The sequence below is a fragment of the Mesocricetus auratus genome, unplaced genomic scaffold (assembly GCF_017639785.1).
Source record: "Mesocricetus auratus isolate SY011 unplaced genomic scaffold, BCM_Maur_2.0 Super-Scaffold_4256, whole genome shotgun sequence".
Lineage (NCBI taxonomy): Eukaryota > Metazoa > Chordata > Mammalia > Rodentia > Cricetidae > Mesocricetus > Mesocricetus auratus.
In genome coordinates, this window is record NW_024429182.1 from 94,773,022 (window position 1) to 94,795,379 (window position 22,358).

General features: G+C 39.9%; 2 protein-coding genes and 1 pseudogene across 2 annotated transcripts; all 3 read left to right on the plus strand.

The window, feature by feature from the left end:
- Positions 1–1,304: 1,304 nt before the first annotated feature.
- On the plus strand, positions 1,305–3,116 carry LOC101833678 (hemoglobin subunit beta). Its single transcript, XM_040757350.1, has 3 exons — positions 1,305–1,466; positions 1,576–1,798; positions 2,853–3,116. The coding sequence occupies exons 1-3, from the start codon at positions 1,375–1,377 to the stop codon at positions 2,979–2,981; spliced, it is 444 nt and encodes a 147-aa protein (XP_040613284.1). The 5' UTR covers positions 1,305–1,374; the 3' UTR covers positions 2,982–3,116.
- Positions 3,117–8,442: 5,326 nt separating this feature from the next.
- Positions 8,443–9,868, plus strand: LOC121144053 (annotated as a pseudogene).
- A 9,866-nt stretch (positions 9,869–19,734) lies between these two features.
- On the plus strand, positions 19,735–21,526 carry LOC121144055 (hemoglobin subunit beta-like). Its single transcript, XM_040757394.1, has 3 exons — positions 19,735–19,891; positions 20,001–20,223; positions 21,263–21,526. Exons 1-3 carry the CDS (start codon positions 19,800–19,802, stop codon positions 21,389–21,391), a joined length of 444 nt encoding a protein of 147 aa, XP_040613328.1. The 5' UTR covers positions 19,735–19,799; the 3' UTR covers positions 21,392–21,526.
- The last annotated feature ends 832 nt before the right edge of the window (positions 21,527–22,358 follow it).

Below are 22,358 nucleotides of genomic sequence, written 5' to 3' on the forward strand. Positions count from 1 at the left end.
CCTGGAGTTTATTTACTTTCCTGCAGCTAGTTGAATACCAAGAAGGAAAAGTACACTCTAAAAATTATTTTTAGTGTGAAAAGTTAAGGATATTTTATGCAAGAGTTCTGAGAGTGGGAAATAGAGTGAAACTGGAAAAGACATAGAAGTGAATATTAAACAATTAATAGAAACAAACGAATAAATGCATGAAGCAAATAGAACTAGGTAAGGAGTATCAAAAATGAAAAGGATTCTAAAACTTAGCATACATACTGGCTAGAGGCCAGTAAAATGAATGAATGGATCAGTGAAGAAACGAAAGTGAGAAAGATAGGAAGGAAGGAAGGAAGGAAGGAAGGAAGGAAGGAAGAAAGAAAGAAAGAAAGAAAGAAAAGCAGGAAGCATAGGAGGAAGGAAGGAAGTAAGGGAGGGAGGAAGGAAGGATTATAAAGGGAAGGAAGGAAGGGAAGGAAGAAAAGATGGAAAATTTGAACACAGGGAGAATTTCTTTCAACTTCCCTGACACTAAGTTTACCTGTCTGTGTATAAATGATAGGAATTCCCTCTGCTCTTACATACACCCACAGATTATTACCAACAGAAAAAGCTGCTGTTCCTATTTACATTTTCAACAAAAATAAATGTGTACTTAAATATTATCTCCAATATTTGGGTTCTAAGTCTCATTGTATTCATGTTATGTTCTTCTGGATTGAGAGTTCAGATTCCATCTCTAGAGGAGTAGCCAGTGTGTAAGACTGAACTGAACTGAGTGAACAAATTAAAGAATCAAGTGTACACACAAAAGAAAACTTGAAACAAATGAACACGTGTTTATTTTCTTACCTGGAAATTTAACTCAAACAGAAAAAATACAGTTTATGAGCAACAATAAATGAATGACTAATTTGTCCTCTTGTTTATGTTGCATAACCTGTATTCACAGGGAATATTTCTCAAACATTCATGTTAAAAACAAAAGGCCATTTTTTAAGATTAATCTGCTTCTATCTTTGATTTGTGCTGTAAATGATTTTGAAGATGTTATATCTAGTATAACTTCTTTGTTATTGACTGCAAAATTGACAAATATAGTAGTCAAAGAAGATGTTTTAGGGCCAGCATTTGTTTCAGGGATAAGAGCAGATGAGCTTGAGAGAAAAGATCAGAGTTCACACTCTTAAGCCTGTGGTATATCTACCCTGGGTAGATATGTCTGTCATCTGTTAAGCCTCACCCAGTAGCACCACACCCTGGCATTGGCCAATCTGCTCACACAGGGAAGAGAGGGAAGGAGTCAGGGCAGGGCATATAAAGCAGAGCAGGACCAGTTGCTCCTCACATTTTCTTCTGACACAGTTGTGTTGAGTCACAAGCCCAGAAACAGACACCATGGTGCACCTGACTGATGCTGAGAAGGCCCTTGTCTCTGGCCTGTGGGGAAAGGTAGATGTTGATGAAATTGGTGGAGAATCCCTGAGCAGGTTGGTATTAAGGTTACAAGGTAGTTCACAAGTCGGGTGCATGGAGATGGAGGTCTGCTTTCCACAGGCACTAATTTCCTGTGCCCTCTGATTGTTTTCTCCTTCGTAGCCTGCTGGTTGTCTACCCTTGGACCCAGAGGTTCTTTGAACACTTTGGAGACCTGTCCTCTGCCAGTGCTGTCATGAATAATGCCCAGGTGAAGGCCCATGGCAAGAAGGTGATACACTCCTTCGCTGATGGCCTGAAACACCTGGACAACCTGAAGGGCACCTTTTCCAGCCTGAGTGAGCTCCACTGTGACAAGCTGCATGTGGATCCTGAGAACTTCAGGGTGAGTCTGATGGGTCTGCCCGTGGCTTCCATTCTCTGGTTTTCATGCTTACCTCTCCATCAGAAGGAAGCGGAAGAGATCCTAGGAAGAAGTTTAGAAGTAGGTGTCTTCTTGAGCCACGTGGAGTGCTCACAAAAGTTTGATTATTTTACCCTCCATTGGCAGTCATTATATTCTCTTGCTTTTGGGGGGGGAGTTTTGTTTGTTTGTTTGTTTGTTTGTTTTTCTTTTCTTTAAATTAGAAACATGCATGCTTCAAATGTCACTCCCAGCTCCCTCCTCTTGTCCATCCCATTCTCAATCTCACTCCCAACCCACAGCCCAATACTCACATCTTTTACCAGGGAGGGTGAGGCCCTCCTTGGGGATATCTCAAGAGTCTTTCATTTCATCCAGGGATTCTCTCTCAGCCTGGACACATGGGGAAGGGCCTAGGTCCTCTCACCTTTTTTTCCATATTGTAATTTCTTCTTTCTCCAGCAAACTTTTATTTTTCAGTTGTAGTTTCAAAATATATTTCTTTTTTTTAATCTGCTCTTTTTTTTCTTTTAATTTGTATCCTTTCCAGTGTTATTGGTAGCTTGTTTTGAGGTTTGAGGACAAGGAAGATATGTGTGACTTCCTGCTTCTTTACACAGCTGTAAGGAGTACCAGGGATAATTGGCTTCCTGGCTAGGGCAATAGGGTCGCTTGTCCCCTAGAGAACAATTGCCAGCTGTGGCGAAATTGATGAAAGCCTTTGAACATCTGTCTTCTGACTAAGAAAAAGCATTCACTTTCACTTTAATGGTTTCCTTAATTATTTGTGTGTCTCATAGAAGGGTTCACGGTAAGATTCAAGATTTAAAGAAGTGAGGGTTCGATTCTGACCTTGGGACTGTATTTTGCATATAAATGCTGCTGAGACAGAATAATTCTTATCAAAATTGGCCAGTAGGAGCCAGCTATCATTCTGCTTATATTTTAAGATTAAAACCACAACTGCCATTTGAAATTAGCCTGCAGTATCTGGTATTTTTTTACTGTCATGTGATGCCTGTCTTATCTTCCACAGCTCCTGGGCAATATGATCATCATTGCGCTGTCCCACCACCTGGGCAAGGAATTCACCCCCTGTGCACAAGCTGCATTTCAGAAGGTGGTGGCCGGTGTGGCCAATGCCCTCGCTCACAAGTACCACTAAAGGCCCCCTTTCCTATCCTTTTTCTGTGCTCAAATTCACTTTTTCCCTAAAGAACGACTGTCACCCGTGAGAAAAATGATGAAGGCTTTTGGGCATCTGTCTTCTGACTAATAAAGGGCATTACTTTCACTGCAATGGTGTACTAAATTACTGGTGTGTCTCATAAAAGGATTCATGCTAAGGATTCATGATACAAAGTAGTGAGGGTTTGATTCTGACTTAGGTAAAATAATCCAAGGCCTGTATTTCATAATAGGTGTTGAGATAGAAAACAGCAAGTCACAGTCCTTAATGCCCACTCCTAACCACTCAGAGTAGAACTAAATTGGAGGCTTTGTTCTCAGAATAGATTTTGTCTACATTTTTCATAAATGATTTGTTTTCTCTAGTCTTCCTCATAAATGTCTCTTATCTTTTTCCTTGCCTACCCAGCACCTCATAGACAAGTCTCTATCGAACAATTTTCCTGACTAAAGGTCCCACTATTCCCTTAAGTTTTCCATCCATGATTCCCTGGCCACATTGTTCATCATCCCTGACTCCTCTTACCGTAGACAGCCCACTATCCTATAGAGGTATGCTTAAAGAGGGAATGGTAGTGCTCTGTTTGTCATATGAGACTTTTTCCCTCAGTTCTACAGTCAAAAGGCACCATGAGTTTTCAAATGGTGCTTTCTCTGGGAACTTTATGCACCATGACATGCTCTGGCCTGAGTTAGGAGTTCATATTCAGAGAACTATAAAACTAGAGAGAATAAAAAATTTCAGTTTTTAAGTCTTATCACTGGTAATGATCTTTGCATTACACCCTGTAGATGGATGCCTTATTCTTTCCAAATATATCTATCTTCAGTATTACGGAATGGGTTGGGGATCCAATCTCCCCTACATGCTGTCTAATATCTCTCCTTTGTCTGCAGTTAGTAGAGTTAACATCATAGGTAATACGTCTTCAATTTCTTTTTCTTTCCATGGCCACCAGGGCCATAATATATTTTGGAAACAAAAAGTGAGTTTCAAGTGTTCTTTACACTACTCCCTAGTATAATTATAGTAAGAATTTGAAATGGTTGCATATAATAATAGTCCTTTTATTACAGAGTGGTCTATGCAGATTTTATTAAGATTACTCAGTAAAATCCCCAAGTTATGAGATTGTGCTACTGTCATAAGTCATGAAAATCCAATTCAAAATTAATTGAATACTTAGAGTAAGATGGGAAACTATAAGCATTGTAGGAAAGCCAGAAAGTTACAAACTGAAATGTTGAGAGTTTTGTGTTACTCCCTCAGAAAGTGATGCTCGTTTCTCAGTGGAGATCCAGAGCATGAGAAAACATAAAGCATACATCTGAATCCATGAAGAACATACATTTAATAAGGTTGAAGAGTATGATTATTAAAAATGGTTTATGTTTGTCAGAGCATGTTGAGTCATGCTCATGCAGACATCAGGAATAACAGAGAATACTATCTTCTCTCTCTGAGATTTTAAGAAGACACAGGCCTAGGGGCATAATGAATTATTGACTCCCAAATTACAATACATGTCAGAACGCTATGTATGTGCTAGTGAACAGTAAGGGATATTTCAGGTGGGTGGTGATGGCCATACAGTAACAATCTACAGCTGAACTACAGCTAATTCTACGGAATAAATATCTGGAGAGCAGAGTTACAGAATGCAAAGAAATGCATTTATAGTTTATAGGATTTAGCCAGAGAAGTTCCGGACTTTGGGCATGATTGGCATCCTTGTTTGCTTAGACAGAAAGTACCTGACTTGATACAGAGGTGAGTGTGTACTGACAAAACATATGGCAGAGAGTTTCCCAGGACTTTTACTATGAGCAGAGACACAATGATGGGGAACCAGCAGTGTCAATATGAACTTAGAAGAGATAAAGGTGGTATACGAAAATATCTATATGATGTCAGAGGTCACTAACTATGGCTCCTTTCCCATCTGTCTCCCCACCTATCCTCCCAGAGATGCTACCCATATTATTCCTCTTTCACCTACTCCCTTTTGGTGCTGAGATATAATCAAGCAATCACTGGAATTACTCAGGCACGCCAACAATGAAGTGTGCTCCTAAGCAAATTTTCCCATTTTATTTGTATAAAGATTTATGTCATATAAAGATTGATAAAGGGTACTTGACTCATTTAACAGAACAATCAACATCTGGGATATCTCAGACTGGGATGGCAACAGTGTCCTGGAAGTTGGGTGGAAAGAGCAGTAATTGATGAAAAAGATTTAGAAGAGAAGAGATGTTGATTAAAGGTGGCAGTTGCTGTTACAATAGAGCAGGGAGTTGCTGTGTCCTATTGCACTGACTGGTGACTGTTTGGCAGGAACCTTCAGCTCACTACTTGTACTTGATCCAGAAAGCCTCATTCCTCTCTCTTCAAGATCCACACTCTCAGAGAATCTCCGACAAAGAAAATATGTCAAAATGCCCAGTTCCATATTCTTGGTGGCTGTGGCAGCTCCCCTCCTGAGACTGCTAGCAGCCTAAGTCCCTATCTAAGGGCTCAGCTTTGGACCATACTTGGGCACAAACCCAGCCTGTAGTAGAAACATCATTACCCCTTGCCTACAGGGTGTATAAGTTACCTGACTTAGTTTAGCCCTATCCAACCTCTTTAGCTCCTGAGAGTTGCTTTGCTCAAACAAACTATTTTTCTCTTTATAAATTCTGCTTGCCTTGCTTATTGCATTGGTGGGGAAACATATTATTACATTATAGCAAACCTCTTAGTGACCATAGTTAATGGATTATGCATTTCAAATTTGGCGAAGTATTTGTTCCTCATTGTACCACTAATAATAAAAGACCCAAAAACTGATATTTGGGACCAAGCTTTAAGCTGAAGATCAGGAAAGCAAAGCTGCCAGCCTCTAGCCCTTAACTCTACCTCATGATGAAGACTAATAATGTAAGTCTGACATTGCTTCTTCCTTTTATACTTCTCAGATGCATGGACTAAAAGTATGTTAACATAAGTGCACAGACCACCTTTGTGTGAGCTATTTCTCTTTAGAACAGGATCAAATTTCATGTATCTCAGTTGGCTTTGAACAAACAGACATCCAGCCACATGTCTCTTAAGTGCTGAGATTAAAGGTGTGTCCCATCACTGCCTAGCTCTATTGCTAGCTAGTATGGCTGCTGGGATCAAAGTTGTTTATCATCACAGCCTGGCTCTATAACTTGTGTCTGACTTTGCTTTCTCAACCCTCATGCAAGTTTTAATAATCATGAATAATACATCAGCACACTTCATTAATTTTTCTCTATTAATTTTTATTAGTATGTATTACTTGATCAAACTGATGGCATTTATTAGGCCATTTTTCCATAAGATATGTTGAGCATATTACCTTTACATTCTCATTCCATTTCCTCTTCTCCTTTCCACTGATCCCAATTGTAGTCCTTTTCAGTTATCTTGTTTTTTTTTATATTTCCACATGTTATGCTTGTCTTTCAGAGTATGAACTATATCTTTTCTATGTCATTCTTGATTTATTTGTTTATTTATTTTATTTTTAAATTTAAATTAGAAACAAGGTTGCTTCACATGTCAATCCCTGATCCCTGTCCCTCTCTCTCCCCTCCTCCCATGCCATTCCACCAACCCTCACTTCCCTCCTCCTAAAATCCCCAGGGAGGGTGAGGCCCTCATGAGGGGTATCCGTAATCTGTCATTTCATCCAGGCAGGGCCTAGGCCCCCCAATAGTTTAGGCTAAGATAGAATCCCTCATTTTGGGATGAGAACCCAAAGTTAATTTCTATGCCAGGGATAAATATTGATCTACTACACAAGGCCCCACAGATTGCCTAGGCCTTGTCACTGACACTCACATTCAGGGAGTCTAAATCAGTCCCATGCTGGCCTCCCAGCCATCAGTCTGGGGTTCAAGAGCTCCCCCTTGTTAAGGTCAGCTGTTTCTGTGGGTTAAACAAGCCCAGTCTTGACCCCTATGCTCATCAGTCCTCCCTGTCTGTCACTGGGTTCTTTGAGTTCAGCTCAGTGTTTAGGTGTGTGTGTCTGACTCTGCTTCCATCAGTAATTGGTGGAAGGTTCTGTTTCCAAGACTCTCTGGCAGTGGGATTGTAAGCTGGCACTCCCCTGATCCATGTCTAAAACCCATACATGAGTTAGTACATGCAATGTTTATCTTTTTGTGACTGGGTTACCTCACTCAGGATGGTTTCTTCTAATGCCATCCATTTGCCTGCAAATTTCAAGATCCCATTGGGTTTTTTTTCCGGCTGAATAGAACATCATTGTGTAAATGTACCACCTTTTTTCTATCCACCCTTCAGTTGAGGGGCATCTAAGTTCTTCCAGGCTCTGGCTATTACAAATAATGCTGCTATGAACATAGTTGAACAGATATCCTTATTGTATGAATATCTTTTGTATATATGCCTAAGAGTGAATTGCTGGGTTTTGTGGTAGGCTAATTCCCGTTTTCATGAGCAATCTCCATGATGATTTACAAAGTGGCTGTACATGTTGGCACTCCCACCAGCAGTGGAGAAGTGTTCCCCTTTCTCCACATCCCCTCCAGCATAAACTGTCATTGGTGTTTTTGATTTTTAACCATTCTGACAGGAGTAAGATGGTATCTCAGAGTTGTGTTGATTTGCATTTCCCGGATGGCTAAGGATGTTGAGCACTTTCTCAAGTGCCTCTCAGCCATTTTAGACTCCTCTATTGAAAATTCTCTATTTAGTTCTGCAGCCCACTTTTTAATTGGATCCTTTGGTGTTTTGGAGACTTGCTTCTTGAGTTCTTTGTAAATTTTGGAGATCAACGCTCTGTCAGATGTGGGATTAGTGAATATTTTTTCCCATGCTGTTGGCTGCCTTTTTGTCTTGCTGACTGTGTCCTTTGCCTTACAAAAGCTCCTCAGTTTCGGGAGGTCCCATTTATTAATTGTTGATCTCACGGTCTGTGCTATTGGTGTTATATTCAGGAAGCTGTCTCTTGTACCAATTCGTTCCAGGGTGCCACCCACTTTCTCTTCTAAGAAGTTCAGTGTGGCTGGATTTATGTTGAGGTCTTTGATCCATTTGGACTTAAGTTTTGTGCATGGCGATAAACATGGATCTATACCCATTCTTCTACCTGCCAGCCTCCAATTATGCCAGCACCATTTGTTGAAAATGCTTTCTTTTTTCCATTGTATATTTTTAGCTTCTTTGTCAAAGATCAGATGTTCATACATGTGTGTGTAAATGTCAGCGTTTTCAATTCTATTCCATTGGCCTATCTGTCTATTTTTGTGCCAATACCAAGCTGTTTTCAAGACTATAGGTCTATAATAGAGCTTGAAGTCAGGCATGGTAATGCCTCCAGACGTTGCTTTGTTGAACAGGGTTGTTTTGGCTATCCTGGGTCTTTTGTTTTTCCATACAAAATTGTTTTCTCCTTCTTAAAATGGTGGTTGTCTACCCTTGGAACCAGAAGTTTTTGAACACTTTGGAGACCTGTCCTCTGCCAGTGCTGTCATGAATAACGTCCAGGTGAAGGCCCATGACAAGAAGGTGATACACTCCTTCGCTGATGGCCTGAAGCACCTGGACAACCTGAAGGACACCTTTTCCAGCCAAAGTGAGCTCTACTGTGACAAGCTTCAAGTGGATCCTGAGAACTTCAGGGTGAGTCTGATGGGTCTGCCAGTGGCTTCCTTCCTCTGGCTTTTGTGATCACCTCTCCATCAGAAGGAAGGGGAAGAGATCCTAGGGATAAGTTTAGAAGAATGGGGTCTGCTTGTGCCAAGTGGAGTGTTGAGAAGACTTTGATTATTTTACCCTCCACTAGTAGTCATTGTTTCCTCTCACTTTGTTCTTCTATATTTGATTTCCTCTTTCTCCAGCAAACTTTCATTTTTCAGTTGTGGTTTCAAAATCAATTTCTTCTTCTTTGTCTGCCCTTTTAGTTGTTTTACTTTGTTTCCTTTCTAGTATTTATTAGGAATTTGCTTTGAGGACAAGGAAGAAAAGTGAGACTCCCTGCTTCTTTGCACAGCTGTAAGGAGTACCAGAGACAACTGGCTTTCTGGCTAGGGCATAGGGTCATTTTTTCCCTAGAGAACAACTGCCAGCTGTGGGGAAATTGATGAAGGCCTTTGGACATCTGTCTTCTGACTGAGAAAAGGCATTCACTTTCATTTCAATGGTGTGCTAAATTATTTGTGTGTCTCATAAGAAGGGTTCACAATAAGAATTCAAGATTTAAAGTAGTAAAGTTTGGATTCTGCCATTGGGACTATATTTTGCACAAAATTCTGCTTTAGAAAGAATTTTAATTATTTAAATTAGAAACAAGCTTCTTTTACAAGTCAATCCCAGTTTCCTCTCCCTGCCCTCATCCCCTACCCCTCCCATGCCTTCTCCTTTCTGCTGCCCAGGGAGGGTGAGGACTTCCATGAGGGATATTCAAAGTTGAAGCAGAACAATTCTTAATAAAATTGGCCAGAGGGCTCAAGTGCCATTCTGCTTATATTTTAAGATTAAATCCACAACTGCCATTTGAAAGGATCTTGCAATGTCTGGTATTTTTCTTTACTATCATGTGATGCCTGTCCTGTCTACCACAGCTCCTGGGCAATATGATCATCATTGTGCTGTCCCACGACCTGGGCAAGGACTTCACTCCCAGTGCACAGGCTGCCTTTCATAAGGTGGTGGCTGGTGTGGCCAATGCCCTGGCTCACAAGTACCACTAAAGCCCCCTTTCCTGCCCTTTTTCTGTGCTCAAAAGTCACTTGTTCCCTAGAGAACAACTGTCACCTGTGAGAAAAATGATGAAGGCCTTTGGGCATCTGTCTTCTGACTAATAGAAGTCCTTACTTTCACTGCAATGTTGTGCTATGCTATTCGTGTGTCACATAGAAGGGTTCATGCTAAAGATTCTTGATAGAAAGTAGTGAGGGTTTGATTCTGACCTAGGGAAAATAAATCAATGCCTGTGTTTCATGACAAGTACTGAGACATAAAGCAATTAAAATGGGTGGCTCAGGTAGTTTAGCCTCTCAGAGTGTCTCTGTTGCAGTTTCCCAGAACAGCTTCAAGTCTGCTGGCTGATATAGTCCAGGTTTGTACACTACTCAAGTTAGGACTTCAGATAAGACTAGCACTCTCCCTCACACTGAGACTGGACAACAGCTACTCTCCCAGAACTTGATCTTTATCTCAGTTTTCAGGCTCCACTAAAGTTACTGTTACCCTGAGACAACTGGGACTAATTTTAAGAACATGACACCTGCATTCTCAAGAAGTGGCGTACATGGTTACTGGTTATTCAATGGATGTTTCTCATCATTTAGAGGAGCTGGTCACAAGTTGGTATTGGTCATGATCAGGGAGTATACTAAGCAAAGGAAATTATATGCAAGCATCTCATTCTGAAAAGAAAAGGGGGGTATAAAATGGTAGCACAAAAGGGTATCTCATTGCATCTACTTTCACACTAAAAAGCAAGTAGTAGTTGTTATCCTTACTCTTTCCTGATAGCCACCTGGTTCCCATCCACTCTTCAGCCCCCAAATCACACACGAGACAGTAAGTATATTAATTATGAAAATTTTGGCCAATATCTAGGGCTTCTTATTTCTATGTCTGGCTTTCTAACCCTTAACTACTAATCTGTGCATTTCTACAAGGTCTTATCTTACTGGAGAAATATCTGGGGACATGTTACTCCTCTCCTGTCCTACATTGTGATTCCTATGCCTATACCTCCCATTATCCTCCTTGTCTCCTAGTTCCCCCTATCTTGCTTTCCTACTGGTCAACAATGTTGTCTTCATCAACCAATAATTGAAACATATGTACAGAGTAGTTTACCCATCAACTAGTCTCAAATATTTTACCCTGGTAGGGATTTTTTTATATTCACACAAATTTAGGGTTATTTCTTTGAGACTTAGTATGTTTCTATTCTTTTTCAAGATATTTTTTCATATTGATACAAATTTAAGGTAATTTTATTACAATATATATTTATATATATATATTTCTATTCCTGCTTATAGTATTGTACCTATGCAACTCCTTTAAATAACTTACTTTTATATCTAATCATTGAAAACTATTAAGGATAATAAGAAATACACTTTAACAATTAGTCATCTATAACAACCAAACTTGTAGTCATGTTAAGTATGTTTTCATGGCTAAACCAAATGTATTACCCAGTCATCAAACACTTAAGAGTTTTGCAGACTATGGCATTTAAGATATTTTAATAACCTAAGACTTTTCATTACAATGAGAGGCTTCATTAATTGTGAAATGTGTGGCTTATGGTTCAGGCTTCTTATTGGCTACTCTCTCTTAATTATTAACCCATTTTTATTAATCTGTGTATCTTGACATGGTCAAGTGCCCAGTGGTGCCCAGGACTCTTTCTTTCTGGGCAGCTACATGGTGTCTCACTTAAGACTCATTCTCTGTGTTCCTCTTCGCAGAATTCCCCTATTCTGATAGCGCCACCTATAGTTCCTCCCTGGCTACATCCTGCTTATCCATTGGCTGAAACAGCTTTATTCATCAACCAAAAGAGAAGCATATATTCACAGGAGGACATATCACATCACATTATGAATTATTTTATTATTTAATACGCTAGTGATGTTTGCTTTTACCCTAGGTCTTAGGGTGAAAAGTCTCTGGTTCTAGTTTTCCAAGCAGTATTGGGATATAGGGTCCTTCTTGTACAGTGAATCTTAATTCAAATCAGACATGGGTTGGCTACTTCCAAATATTCTGTGCTGTAATTGTATTAGCATATGTTGCAGGCAGGATAGATTACAGGTAAAAAAAAATTGAGCCTGGGATGTTGCCCAATTTTCTCTTTCAGTAACTTGCTGAGTAACTTCCTTCACCAAAGACAATAAAACACAGAGGTGAAGGTTCCATGTAGGCACCATGTCAACTTTTCTGCAGTCAATGAGTTGTAAGGATGCTGTTCTCAGCAATGGGATTCCACTGTCAGTTTGTGGAGAGGAACCCTTGGTCTTAGCATCAGCTTTATTTATTTGGGGATTTCCACAGCAAACATTTCACCAAAAAGTCAACTGTATGCAAATCAAAGCGACCACTGGAAATCTTGCCTGGCTATCAGATTTAGGTAGTTGAGACTCTGTATCTCTTATTAATAAGAATCCTCATTCTGATCAATTCTATAAGTTACAGGAAGTTTCTTCTGCACTAAGTTTCCATTTCGTGCCCTAAGTGACCATCGTTCTGGCTATTTTTCCCCTTACCATCTGCCACCTACTCATTTCCCTACACCTCCTGATGCTTCAAGTACAATCCCCACCTGCCTGCAGTTACCCATAAAATCGATTCTCTTTACCCTTCCAAGGGAGATTTATGCTTCCTCCCTAGATCCTGCCCCTTTGCCCAACCTCTCTAGTTCAGTGGACTGTAGCTTGGTTATAATTTACTTAACAGCCAATATCCACTTATAAGAGAATACATAATAGTCTTTCTGTGTCTTGGATAACTCTCTTAGACTGATTTTTTTCTTGTTGTATTCATTTTCCTGCACATTTAATGATGCGGTTTTTATTAAAGAGCCCAGTAGCACTCCATTGTGGAAATGCACCACATTTTATTTTTCATTCTTTGGTTTGTGAATATATAGATTGTTTCCTGTTTTTGGCTATTATGAATAAACCTGCGATGAACATGGTTGAGCCAGTGTTCTTGAGTTAACATGGAGCTTCCTCTGGGCATATGGCCAAGAGTGGTATAGTGAGATCTTCAAGTAGATTCCAAAATTTCTGAGGAAATGCCATATTAATTTCCATAGTGGTTGTAGAAGTTCCAGCAATGGAAGAGTGTTTCCCTTCCTCCACATCTTTGCCAGCAAGAGGTGTCACATGTGTTATTGATCTTAGCTATTCTGACAGAGGTAAGATGGAATGATGATGGGGGATGTCCTTCTGTATATATGTTTCTCTTATTGGTTGATGAATAAAATACAGTTTGGCCAATGAGCCAGGAAGATAGGTGGAAGCAGGTAGTGAGGAGAGGTCTTGGAAATGTAAGCCAAGGGCACCTGCCAGAAGAGACACCCTAAGAGAGCCCTCCTAAGGAGTAATAGGTTCAGACATTCTCCAGTAAGCCAAGACCATATGCCAATTCAGAGATTAATAGAAATGGGTTAGTAATTAAGACAGAGCTAGGCAGTAAGAAGCCCTGCTCATTGGCCAACAGTTTAATAACTAGTATAGCTTATTTGGGGATGAGAACAATTTTGCGACCAGGCTGGGGGAAAGAACCTCCCAAAGTAGTTTTGAAATGCATTTCCCTAATGACTAAGGATGTTGAAAATTTCTTTAAATGTTTCTCTGATATTTGAGATTGTTGACAATTTTCTGTTTAGATCTGTACCTAGTTCTTTAATTGTATCATTGGGTTTTATTTATATCTACTTCCTTGGATCCATTATATATTTTGAATTTTAGTCCTCTATTGGATGTAGAGTTGGTAAAATATTTTCATATTCTATATTATGTCAATTTGTCTGATTGATGGTGTTTATGCCTTACAAAAGCTGTTCAGTTTCTTGGGTTCCTATTTATTAATTGTCAGCCTTAGTGCCTATTATTGGAGTTCTGCTCAGGAAGTTGTCTCCTGTACCAATTCACTGAAGGCTTCTCCCCACATTCTCTTCTATCAGGTTCATCATATCTGGTTTTATAATGAGGTGTTTGTTAAAAATTGACATAAATTTTGTGCATGGTGATAGGGATCTATTTGAATACTTCTACATGCAGAATCCAGTTAGACCAGCACCATTTGTTGAAGGTCGTGTCTTTTCCCAGTGTGTATTTGTGGCTTCTTTCTGAAAAATCAGGCATCCAGAGTATGTGGATTTATGCCTGGATCTTTAATTCAATTCCATTGATCCATGTGTTTTTATGCCATAGCATGTGGGCTTTATTACTATAGCTCTGTAGTACCACCTGAAAGTATGATGTTGATACCTCCAGCAGGCCTTTGATTGTTCATTTCTCTCTTACTTTCTTTTCCTTAATAAGGGAAACTAACTGGCAGAATACACACATTGCTCTTGACTCTGAATGCAATATGATCAGCAGCTTCAATCTCCTGCTGCCTCAAGTTCCCCACCATGATGTACCATACTGTGAGGTGTGAGATCAGTGCATTAAGTTGCTTTTGTCTGGGTGTTTTGTCGTAGTAATTAAACTTAATGTAACATAGAAATTATCATAAATGTTCCCAAGTTATAGGGTTCGGGTACTTGAAAGTGCATCCATGGAAGACTGTAAAGGTGAGGTATGGCATCAAGGCTGATCGCAGTTGTGGTTCACTTCTAAAATTACTTTAACAATGGTATAACTAATCTTCCAGCATACTGACTACCCAAGCAAGGCACTAGCTTAGTTCCAAATCCCACATCTCTAAATATTATTTTACAGTATTCCAGATAAAATCTCCTTGAAAAAAGCAAAGTTCCCTTGTGTCCTAAAGCTTTCCCTCTCCAGTGAAGTTCCCAATAGAGAACATAAGAAATATTCTGGATTTGCTGACTTTGTACTCCACTTCATTTATGGGAAAATTAAAAGTTGAAGTTTCATTTTTGAATTACTTCAATCTCAGATTCAATTAAGTTTTTTTCAAAACTCTTATATTTTTGGTTGTAAGCCTAGCATTTAATGGCTGAGGCATCTTTCATTCTAGGACTACAGAGCAATCTGGCACCAGGGAAATGTCCACAGATCCACAAGGATCTCCCCAACTAAGAATCGAAGCAATGGTGGAGAGGCTACCTTAAATGCCCTTCCCCTATAATGATGTTGATGACTGCCTTAAATGTCTTCATTGAGTTTTCATCCAGTAGCTGCTGGAGAACAAGTGCAGACACAGAGTTAAGCACTGGAACATACTCCTGGAGTCCAGTTTTATAGAGGGAGGAGAGATAAACAAAGGGGTCAAGACTGTGCTGGAGAAAGCCACAGAAAGACCTGACCTAGCATATGGATCTCAGTTGTAAACCTGGGGGAGCAACATTGGACCGAACAAAGCCCTCTGAATGTGGGTGTCAGTTTTGAGGGCTGGGAAGTCTATGGGACCTCTGACAATGGAACCAGTATTTATCCTTGGTCACAAATGGGTTTTAGGTGCCCATTCCCCATGGAGGAATGGTCTCTCACCCCAGATACATGGTGGAGGACCTAGGCCCTTCCCCAAATGACATGATAGCTTTGGATGATCCCTCATGGAAGGCCTCATTCTCCCTGGGGAGCATATGGGGCTGGGGTACATGGGTAAGTGGGGAGCATGGGATGAGGGGATTGTGGGGGAACTGGGTTTGACATGCAAATAAGATTGGTCCTAAATTTAAAATTTTTTCAAAAAGTTTTCAAAACTTCCTTGGAAAATTTTCATTTATTCCTACTTTAACATTGGTTCAAAATTCCTTTTAGCTAAAGCACATGCCATGCCTTATATAGTCTCTGTTTATAAACAAATGTTTATATTGCATTTTGACTTCATACAGTGACTTGTGCTAAACTATCCAATAGGTGGTAAGAAAAGAACTTGGTCCTCTTTTGGGACTCCTAACAGCTAGAACAGGGGCTGTCTCTAAAACTCTGTTTCCTGCTTTCAGGATCATTTCCTCCTACAGAGTTACCTCATCCAGACTTAATAGGGGAGGAGATGCCTAGTCTCTAAAACTTGACATTCCATGGCAAACAGATATCCATGGGAGGCCTTGCTTTTTTTGAAGAGAAAGGAAGAGGAGTGGATGGAAGAGAGGATGTCTTGGAGGGGAGGAGAGAGAAGGAACTGAGGTCAGGATGCACAGACAATAAACAAAGAAAAATCAAATCAATAAACAAAGCAAATAATTACAAAACAGAAAAATTCTATAAAATAGTCAATGGACAAAGTAATCATTGTCTTAAAACTTTTTGGCTAGAGGACAATCAGAGTGAGAAAACCACATACCACATGTCAGCTCTGTTGTGAATGCTATAAAACCCAATGAAGACCACCAACCACATTGTAGTTCTCATGGAAATGCCACAATACCCACTGAATAGTACCACATGGCAGCTCTAGTATAAATGCTACAATACCCAGTGAAGTCTACCACGGGGCACCTCTGATGTATATACCACATTACCCAGTGAAGACCACCAATCACTTGGCAACTCTGGTTTAAATGCTAAAATATCCAATAAAGATCACCAACCTAATGGCATCTCTGCTGTAGATTCTATAATACCCAGTTAAGACAACCAATCACATGGCAGCTCTGACATACATGCTACAATACACAATGAGGAAGCACATGGGAAACTAAGTCACTGCCTTCATAGTGAGTAGAATTTCTCGCCTCAGTGTCATTCTTGCCATACATGAAATTTCCTGGGCTTTTAGAACTTCCTAATATATAGATTTATTGATACCTACATTGTGCCCTGTTGGTTATTTTCTATTTACCTGTTAAACAGACAAAACAATGTTATGTGTATAAGAGTGCATTCATCGTGACTCTCTGTGTACTGCCAAAAGAGACTGACTATGTTATGTTTATTTAGTATTAATTTCTTTGCTTGACTCTGAGATTAAAATTTTAATCATAAAGATTCTTCCTTCCCTTTCTACCCAAAAGCTTCTCAGATACCCCTCCCAACTGTTATTGAAATTTTGGCCTCTCTTTTCATTAATTGTTATTGTGCACATGTATGGATTTGTATATACGCTGTGCTGTGCCAAGTCTAAGTGAAAATGGACTTTTGCGCTCAACCACATTCCCTGAAAACAGAATTGTACATATAAGGGAAAGAGACCACTTTACATTGGGAGAGAGTGTCAAAAAGTCATAAGATTGTAAAACAGAAGCAGAGATACTCCAGAGTCATGTCAAGAAGCTTAGTCTTACATTCCTGAGAACAATAAAATCTATAATAAAAATCAGATATCAAGTAGAAACCAGAGACAATACAGTCAAGATATCACAGATATAACCAAATATCACTGGAAAAAGTCAATGAAGTGTTTCTTAGTGATATTCTGCTCCACTCACAGATTAGTAAGTACCCCAATTGTCATCAGAGAGGCATTGTCCAGCAACTAATAGGAGCAGCTATAGAGACTCACCACCAAACACTATTTGAGCCATGGGAACCCAGCAATTGGGGGAGTGAGGAAGGATACAGAGGTGTCGAGAACACCAGCAGAACATGACTAAGCATCTAACAGGGGCTCACAGAGACTGAAGTGACTATCACAGGCCATGTAGGGTCTGAACAAGGTCTTCTGCATAGATCTTATGGTGGTGTAGACTGGTGAGCTTGTGGGACTTTCAAGAATGGGAGGTATTTATGACTCCTTTTCCTGCACTTGAGACTCATTTCTTCTCCTGGATCTCTTCACCCAAACTTGATATGAGGGTTTGAGCCTTATGTCACTGTAATTAGTTGTGCCACATTGGAGTGACATTAGGCCTGCTTTAAAATCTTAAAAGGGTTATTTTTGAATAAAATTAAAGAAACAGAAGAGGAGTAGATCTAGGGGATGAGGGTGAAGGGGACTGGGAGGAGTGGCAGTAGGGGAAACTGTGGTCAGGATATAATGTATTTAAAGAGCAAATTTAAAATAAAAAACAGACATGAAGAAATGCATGATGTTTGGGCAATGTATAAGAAACCAAGAAAACTTACAGACAGCAAGATTTTTGACAGGGTGAGGGAGGCAATCTAAGTATTTTCCCTCCAAATAAAGAAGAAAAAACACAATACCTTCCTTTATCATCTCATGTGTCTCCACTCTGGAAGCAGACAACCATGGAAAGAATTTTGTCCTAAAATAATCATCATTTGGGGGAATTCAGGATAATTCTTTGAAACTTATATCCTGCATTTCAGAAGCCATGGTCTTCATATTTAAATTAAATGGTTGGAAAAAACTTAACAGATTTTTTGTGATATTCTCATTTTTTGTTGCAGAGCCCCTGTGAAAGTTTGGGAGTGGAAATTCAATCTTAACTGCTGTAGAGAATTTACTGTCTAGTCATTTCAGTTCTTTATGACTTTATAAACTACATGTCCATGTTTTTGATGAAGAGGAGTATATATGTAAGAGGTAGGGAGAAACAAAGAAATGTGCAGAGAACAGATAGTCAGACAGTCCCGGGAGAGTTAAAGGATGGAGGGACTGAGTGATAGATGAAGGTACGGATGGAGGGAAGTAGACAGAGAAAGAGACAGAATGGAGAGCTAATCTTACTTTGACTAAAAATGCTTATTCCTTTTCCTCTTTTCATGGAACATTTTGAGGACTTGGTTGAATACTTTCACATAATTTGTATAATGTCTGTTAGTCATTTTCACCCACATGTGCCTCTCTCTTACCTCTGATACAGCCTTCCTTCCCAGAATCTCCTCATACATACATATCTTTTTTTCGTGTGGCTCCTGGAGTTTATTTACTTTCCTGCAGCTAGTTGAATACCAAGAAGGAAAAGTACACTCTAAAAATTATTTTTAGTGTGAAAAGTTAAGGATATTGTATGCAAGAGTTCTGAGAGTGGGAAATAGAGTGAAACTGGAAAAGACATAGAAGTGAATATTAAACAATTAATAGAAACAAACAAATAAATGCATGAAGCAAATAGAACTAGGTAAGGACTATCAAAAATGAAAAGGATTCTAAAACTTAGCATACATACTGGCTAGCGGCCAGTAAAATGAATGAATGGATCAGTGAAGAAACGAAAGTGAGAAAGATAGGAAGGAAGGAAGGAAGGCAGGCAGTAAGGATGGGAGGAAGGAAGGGAGGGAGGGAGGAAGGAAGGATTATAAAGGGAAAGAAGGAAGGGAAGGAAGAAAAGATGAAAAATTTGAACACAGAGAGAATTTCTTTCAACCTCCCTGACACTAGGTTTACCTGTCTGTGTATAAATGATAGGAACTCCCTCTGCTCCTACATACACCCACAGATTATTACCAACAGAAAAAGCTGCTGTTCCTATTTAGATTTTCAACAAAAATAAATGTGTAGTTAAATATTATCTCCCAATATTTGGGTTCTAACTCTCATTGTATTCATGTTATGTCCTTCTGGATTGAGAGTTCAGTTTCCATCTCTAGAGGAGTACCCAGTGTGTAAGACTGAACTGGACTGAGTGAACAAATTAAAGAATCAAGTGTACACACAAAAGAAAAACTTGAAACAAATGAACACATGTTTATTTTCTTACCTGGAAATTTAACTCAAACAGAAAAAATACAGTTTATGAGAAACAATAAATTAATGACTAATTTGTCTTCTTGTTTATGTTGCATAACCTGTATTCACAGGGAATACTTCTCAAACATTCATGCTAAAAACAAATGCCATTTTCTTAAGATTAATCTGCTTCTATCTTTGATTTGTGTAGTAAATGATTTTGAAAATGTTATATGTAGTATAACTTCTTTGTTATTGACTCCAAAATTGACAAATATAGTAGCCAAAGAAGATGTTTTAGGGCCAGCATTTGTTTCAGGGATAAGAGCAGATCAGTTTGAGAGGAAAGATCAGAGCTCACACTATTAACACTGTGGTATATCTACCCTGGGTAGATATGTCTGTCATCTCGCAAGTCTCCCCAGTAGTGTCACACCCTGACATTGGCCAATCTGCTCACACAGAGCAGAGAGGGAAGGAGTCAGGGCAGGGCATATAAAGCAGAGCAGGACCAGTTGCTCCTCACATTTTCTTCTGACACAATTGTGTTGAGTCACAAGCCCAGAAACAGACACCATGGTGCACCTGACTGATGCTGAGAAGGCCCTTGTCACTGGCCTGTGGGGAAAGGTAGATGTTCCTGTAATTGGTGCAGAATCCCTGGCCAGGTTGGTATTAAGGTTACAAGGCAGTTCACAAGTTGGGTGCATGGAGATGAGGGTCTGCTTTCCACAGGCTCAAATTTCCTGTGTCCTCTGATTGTTTTTTCCTTCTTAGGATGCTGATTGTCTACCCTTGGACCCAGAGGTTCTTTGAACACTTTGGAGACCTGTCCTCTGCCAGTGCTGTCATGAGTAATGCCCAGGTGAAGGCCCACGGCAAGAAGGTGATCCACTCCTTCGCTGATGGCCTGAAACACCTGGACAACCTGAAGGGCACCTTTTCCACCCTGAGTGAGCTCCATTGTGACAAGCTGCATGTGGATCCTGAGAACTTCAGGGTGAGTCTGATGGGTCTGTCCGTGGCTTCCTTTCTCTGGCTTTCATGCTTACCTCTCCATCAGAAGGAAGGGGAAGAGATCCCAGGAAGAAGTTTAGAAGTAGGTGTCTTCTTGAGCCACGTGGAGTGCTGACAAAAGTTTGATTATTTTACCCTCCATTGGCAGTCATTATATCCTCTTACTTTTTTTGGGAGGGGTTGTTTGTTTGTTTGTTTTCTTTTCTTTAATTTAAATTAGAAACACGCATGCTTCAAATATCACTCACAGCTCCCCCCTTTTCTCCATCCCATTCTCACTGCCACTCCCAACCCACAGCCCAATACCCCCAACTTTCACCAGGGAGGGTGAGGCCCTCCTTGGGGGGGATCTCAAGAGTCTTTCATTTCATCCAGGGATTCTCTCTCAGCCTGGACACATGGGGAAGGGCCTACGTCCTCTCACTTTTTTTTCCCATGTTGTAATTTCTTCTTTCTCCAGCAAACTTTTATTTTTCAGTTGTAGTTTCAAAATACATTTCTTCATCTGCTCTTTTTGTTCTTTTAATTTGTATCCTTTCTAGTGTTAATTGATAGTTTGTTTTGAGGACAAGGAAGATAAGTGAGACTCCCTGCTTCTTTACACAGCTATAAAGAGCCCAGGGACAATTGGCTTTCTGGCTAGGGCAATAGGGTCACATGTCCCCTAGAGAACAATTGCCAGCTGTGGGGAAATTGATGAAGGCCTTTGAACATCTGTCTTCTGACTAAGAAAATGCATTTACTTTCACTTTAATGGTTTGCTTAATTATTTGTGTGTCTCATAGAAGGGTTCACGGTAAGAATTCAAGATTTAGAAGTGAGGGTTCGGTTCTGATTTTGGTTCTATATTTTGCATATAAATGCTGCTGAGACAGAATAATTCTTATCAAAATTGGCCAGTATGAGCCAGCTATCATTCTGCTTATATTTTAAGATTAAAACCACAACTGCCATTTTAAATGAGCCTGCAGTATCTGGTATTTCTGTTTACTGTCATGTGATGCCTGTCCTGTCTTCCACAGCTCCTGGGCAATATGATCATCATTGTGCTGTCCCACCACCTGGGCAAGGAATTCACCCCCTGTGCACAGGCTGCATTTCAGAAGGTGGTGGCCGGTGTGGCCAATGCCCTTGCTCATAAGTACCACTAAAGCCCCCCTTTCCTATCCTTTTTCTGTGCTCAAATTCACTTTTTCCCTAAAGAAAAACTGTCACCTGTGAGAAAAATGATGAAGGCCTTTGGGCATCTGTCTTCTGACTAATAAAGGGCATTACTTTCACTGCAATGGTGTGCTAAGTTACTGGTGTGTCTCTTAAAAGGACTCATGCTAAGGATTCATGATACAAAGTAGTGAGGGTTTGATTCTGACCTAGGTAAAATAATCCAAGGCCTGTATTTCATAATAGGTGTTGAGATAGAAAACAGCAAGTCACAGTCCTTAATGCCCACTCCTAACCACTCAGAGTAGAACTAAATTGGAGGCTTTGTTTTCAGAATAGATTTTGTCTACATTCTTCATAAATGATTTGTTTTCTTCAGTCTTCCTCATAAGTATCTGTTACCTTTTTCCTTGCCTACCCAGCACCTCATAGACAAGTCTCTATCCAACAATTTTCCTGACTAAAGGTACCACTGTTCCCTTAAGTTTTCCATCCATGTTTCCCTGGTCACATTGTTCATCATCCCTGACTCCTCTTACCTTAGACAGCCCACTATCCTATAGAGGTATTCTTATAGATGGAATGGTAGTGCTCTGTTTGTCATATGAGACTTTTTCCCTCAGCTCTACAGTCAAAAGTCACCATGAGTTTTCAAATGGTGTTTTCTCTGGGAACTTTATGCACCATGACATGCTCTGGCCTGAGTCAGGAGTTGATATTCAGAGAACTATAAAACTAGAGAGAATAAGAAAGTTCAGCTTTTAAGGCTTATCACTGGTAATTATCTTTGCATAACACCCTGTAGATGGATGCCTTATTCTTTCCAAATATATCTATCTTCAGTATTACGGAATGGGTTGGGGATCCAATCTCCCCTACATGCTGTCTAATATCTCTCCTTTGTCTGCAGTTAGTAGAGTTAACATCGTAGGTAATATGTCTTCAATTTCTTTTTCT

Excerpts from the sequence above, each read along its gene's own strand:
- LOC121144055 (XM_040757394.1), top strand. The coding sequence starts at position 19,800 with ATGGTGCACCTGACTGATGCTGAGAAGGCCCTTGTCACTGGCCTGTGG. Across the intron at positions 19,892-20,000 it reads GGTGCAGAATCCCTGGCCAG|GATGCTGATTGTCTACCCTT; the intron begins GTTGGTATTAAG and ends TTTCCTTCTTAG. Across the intron at positions 20,224-21,262 it reads TGGATCCTGAGAACTTCAGG|CTCCTGGGCAATATGATCAT; the intron begins GTGAGTCTGATG and ends TGTCTTCCACAG.
- LOC101833678 (XM_040757350.1), top strand. The coding sequence starts at position 1,375 with ATGGTGCACCTGACTGATGCTGAGAAGGCCCTTGTCTCTGGCCTGTGG. Across the intron at positions 1,467-1,575 it reads GGTGGAGAATCCCTGAGCAG|CCTGCTGGTTGTCTACCCTT; the intron begins GTTGGTATTAAG and ends TCTCCTTCGTAG. Across the intron at positions 1,799-2,852 it reads TGGATCCTGAGAACTTCAGG|CTCCTGGGCAATATGATCAT; the intron begins GTGAGTCTGATG and ends TATCTTCCACAG.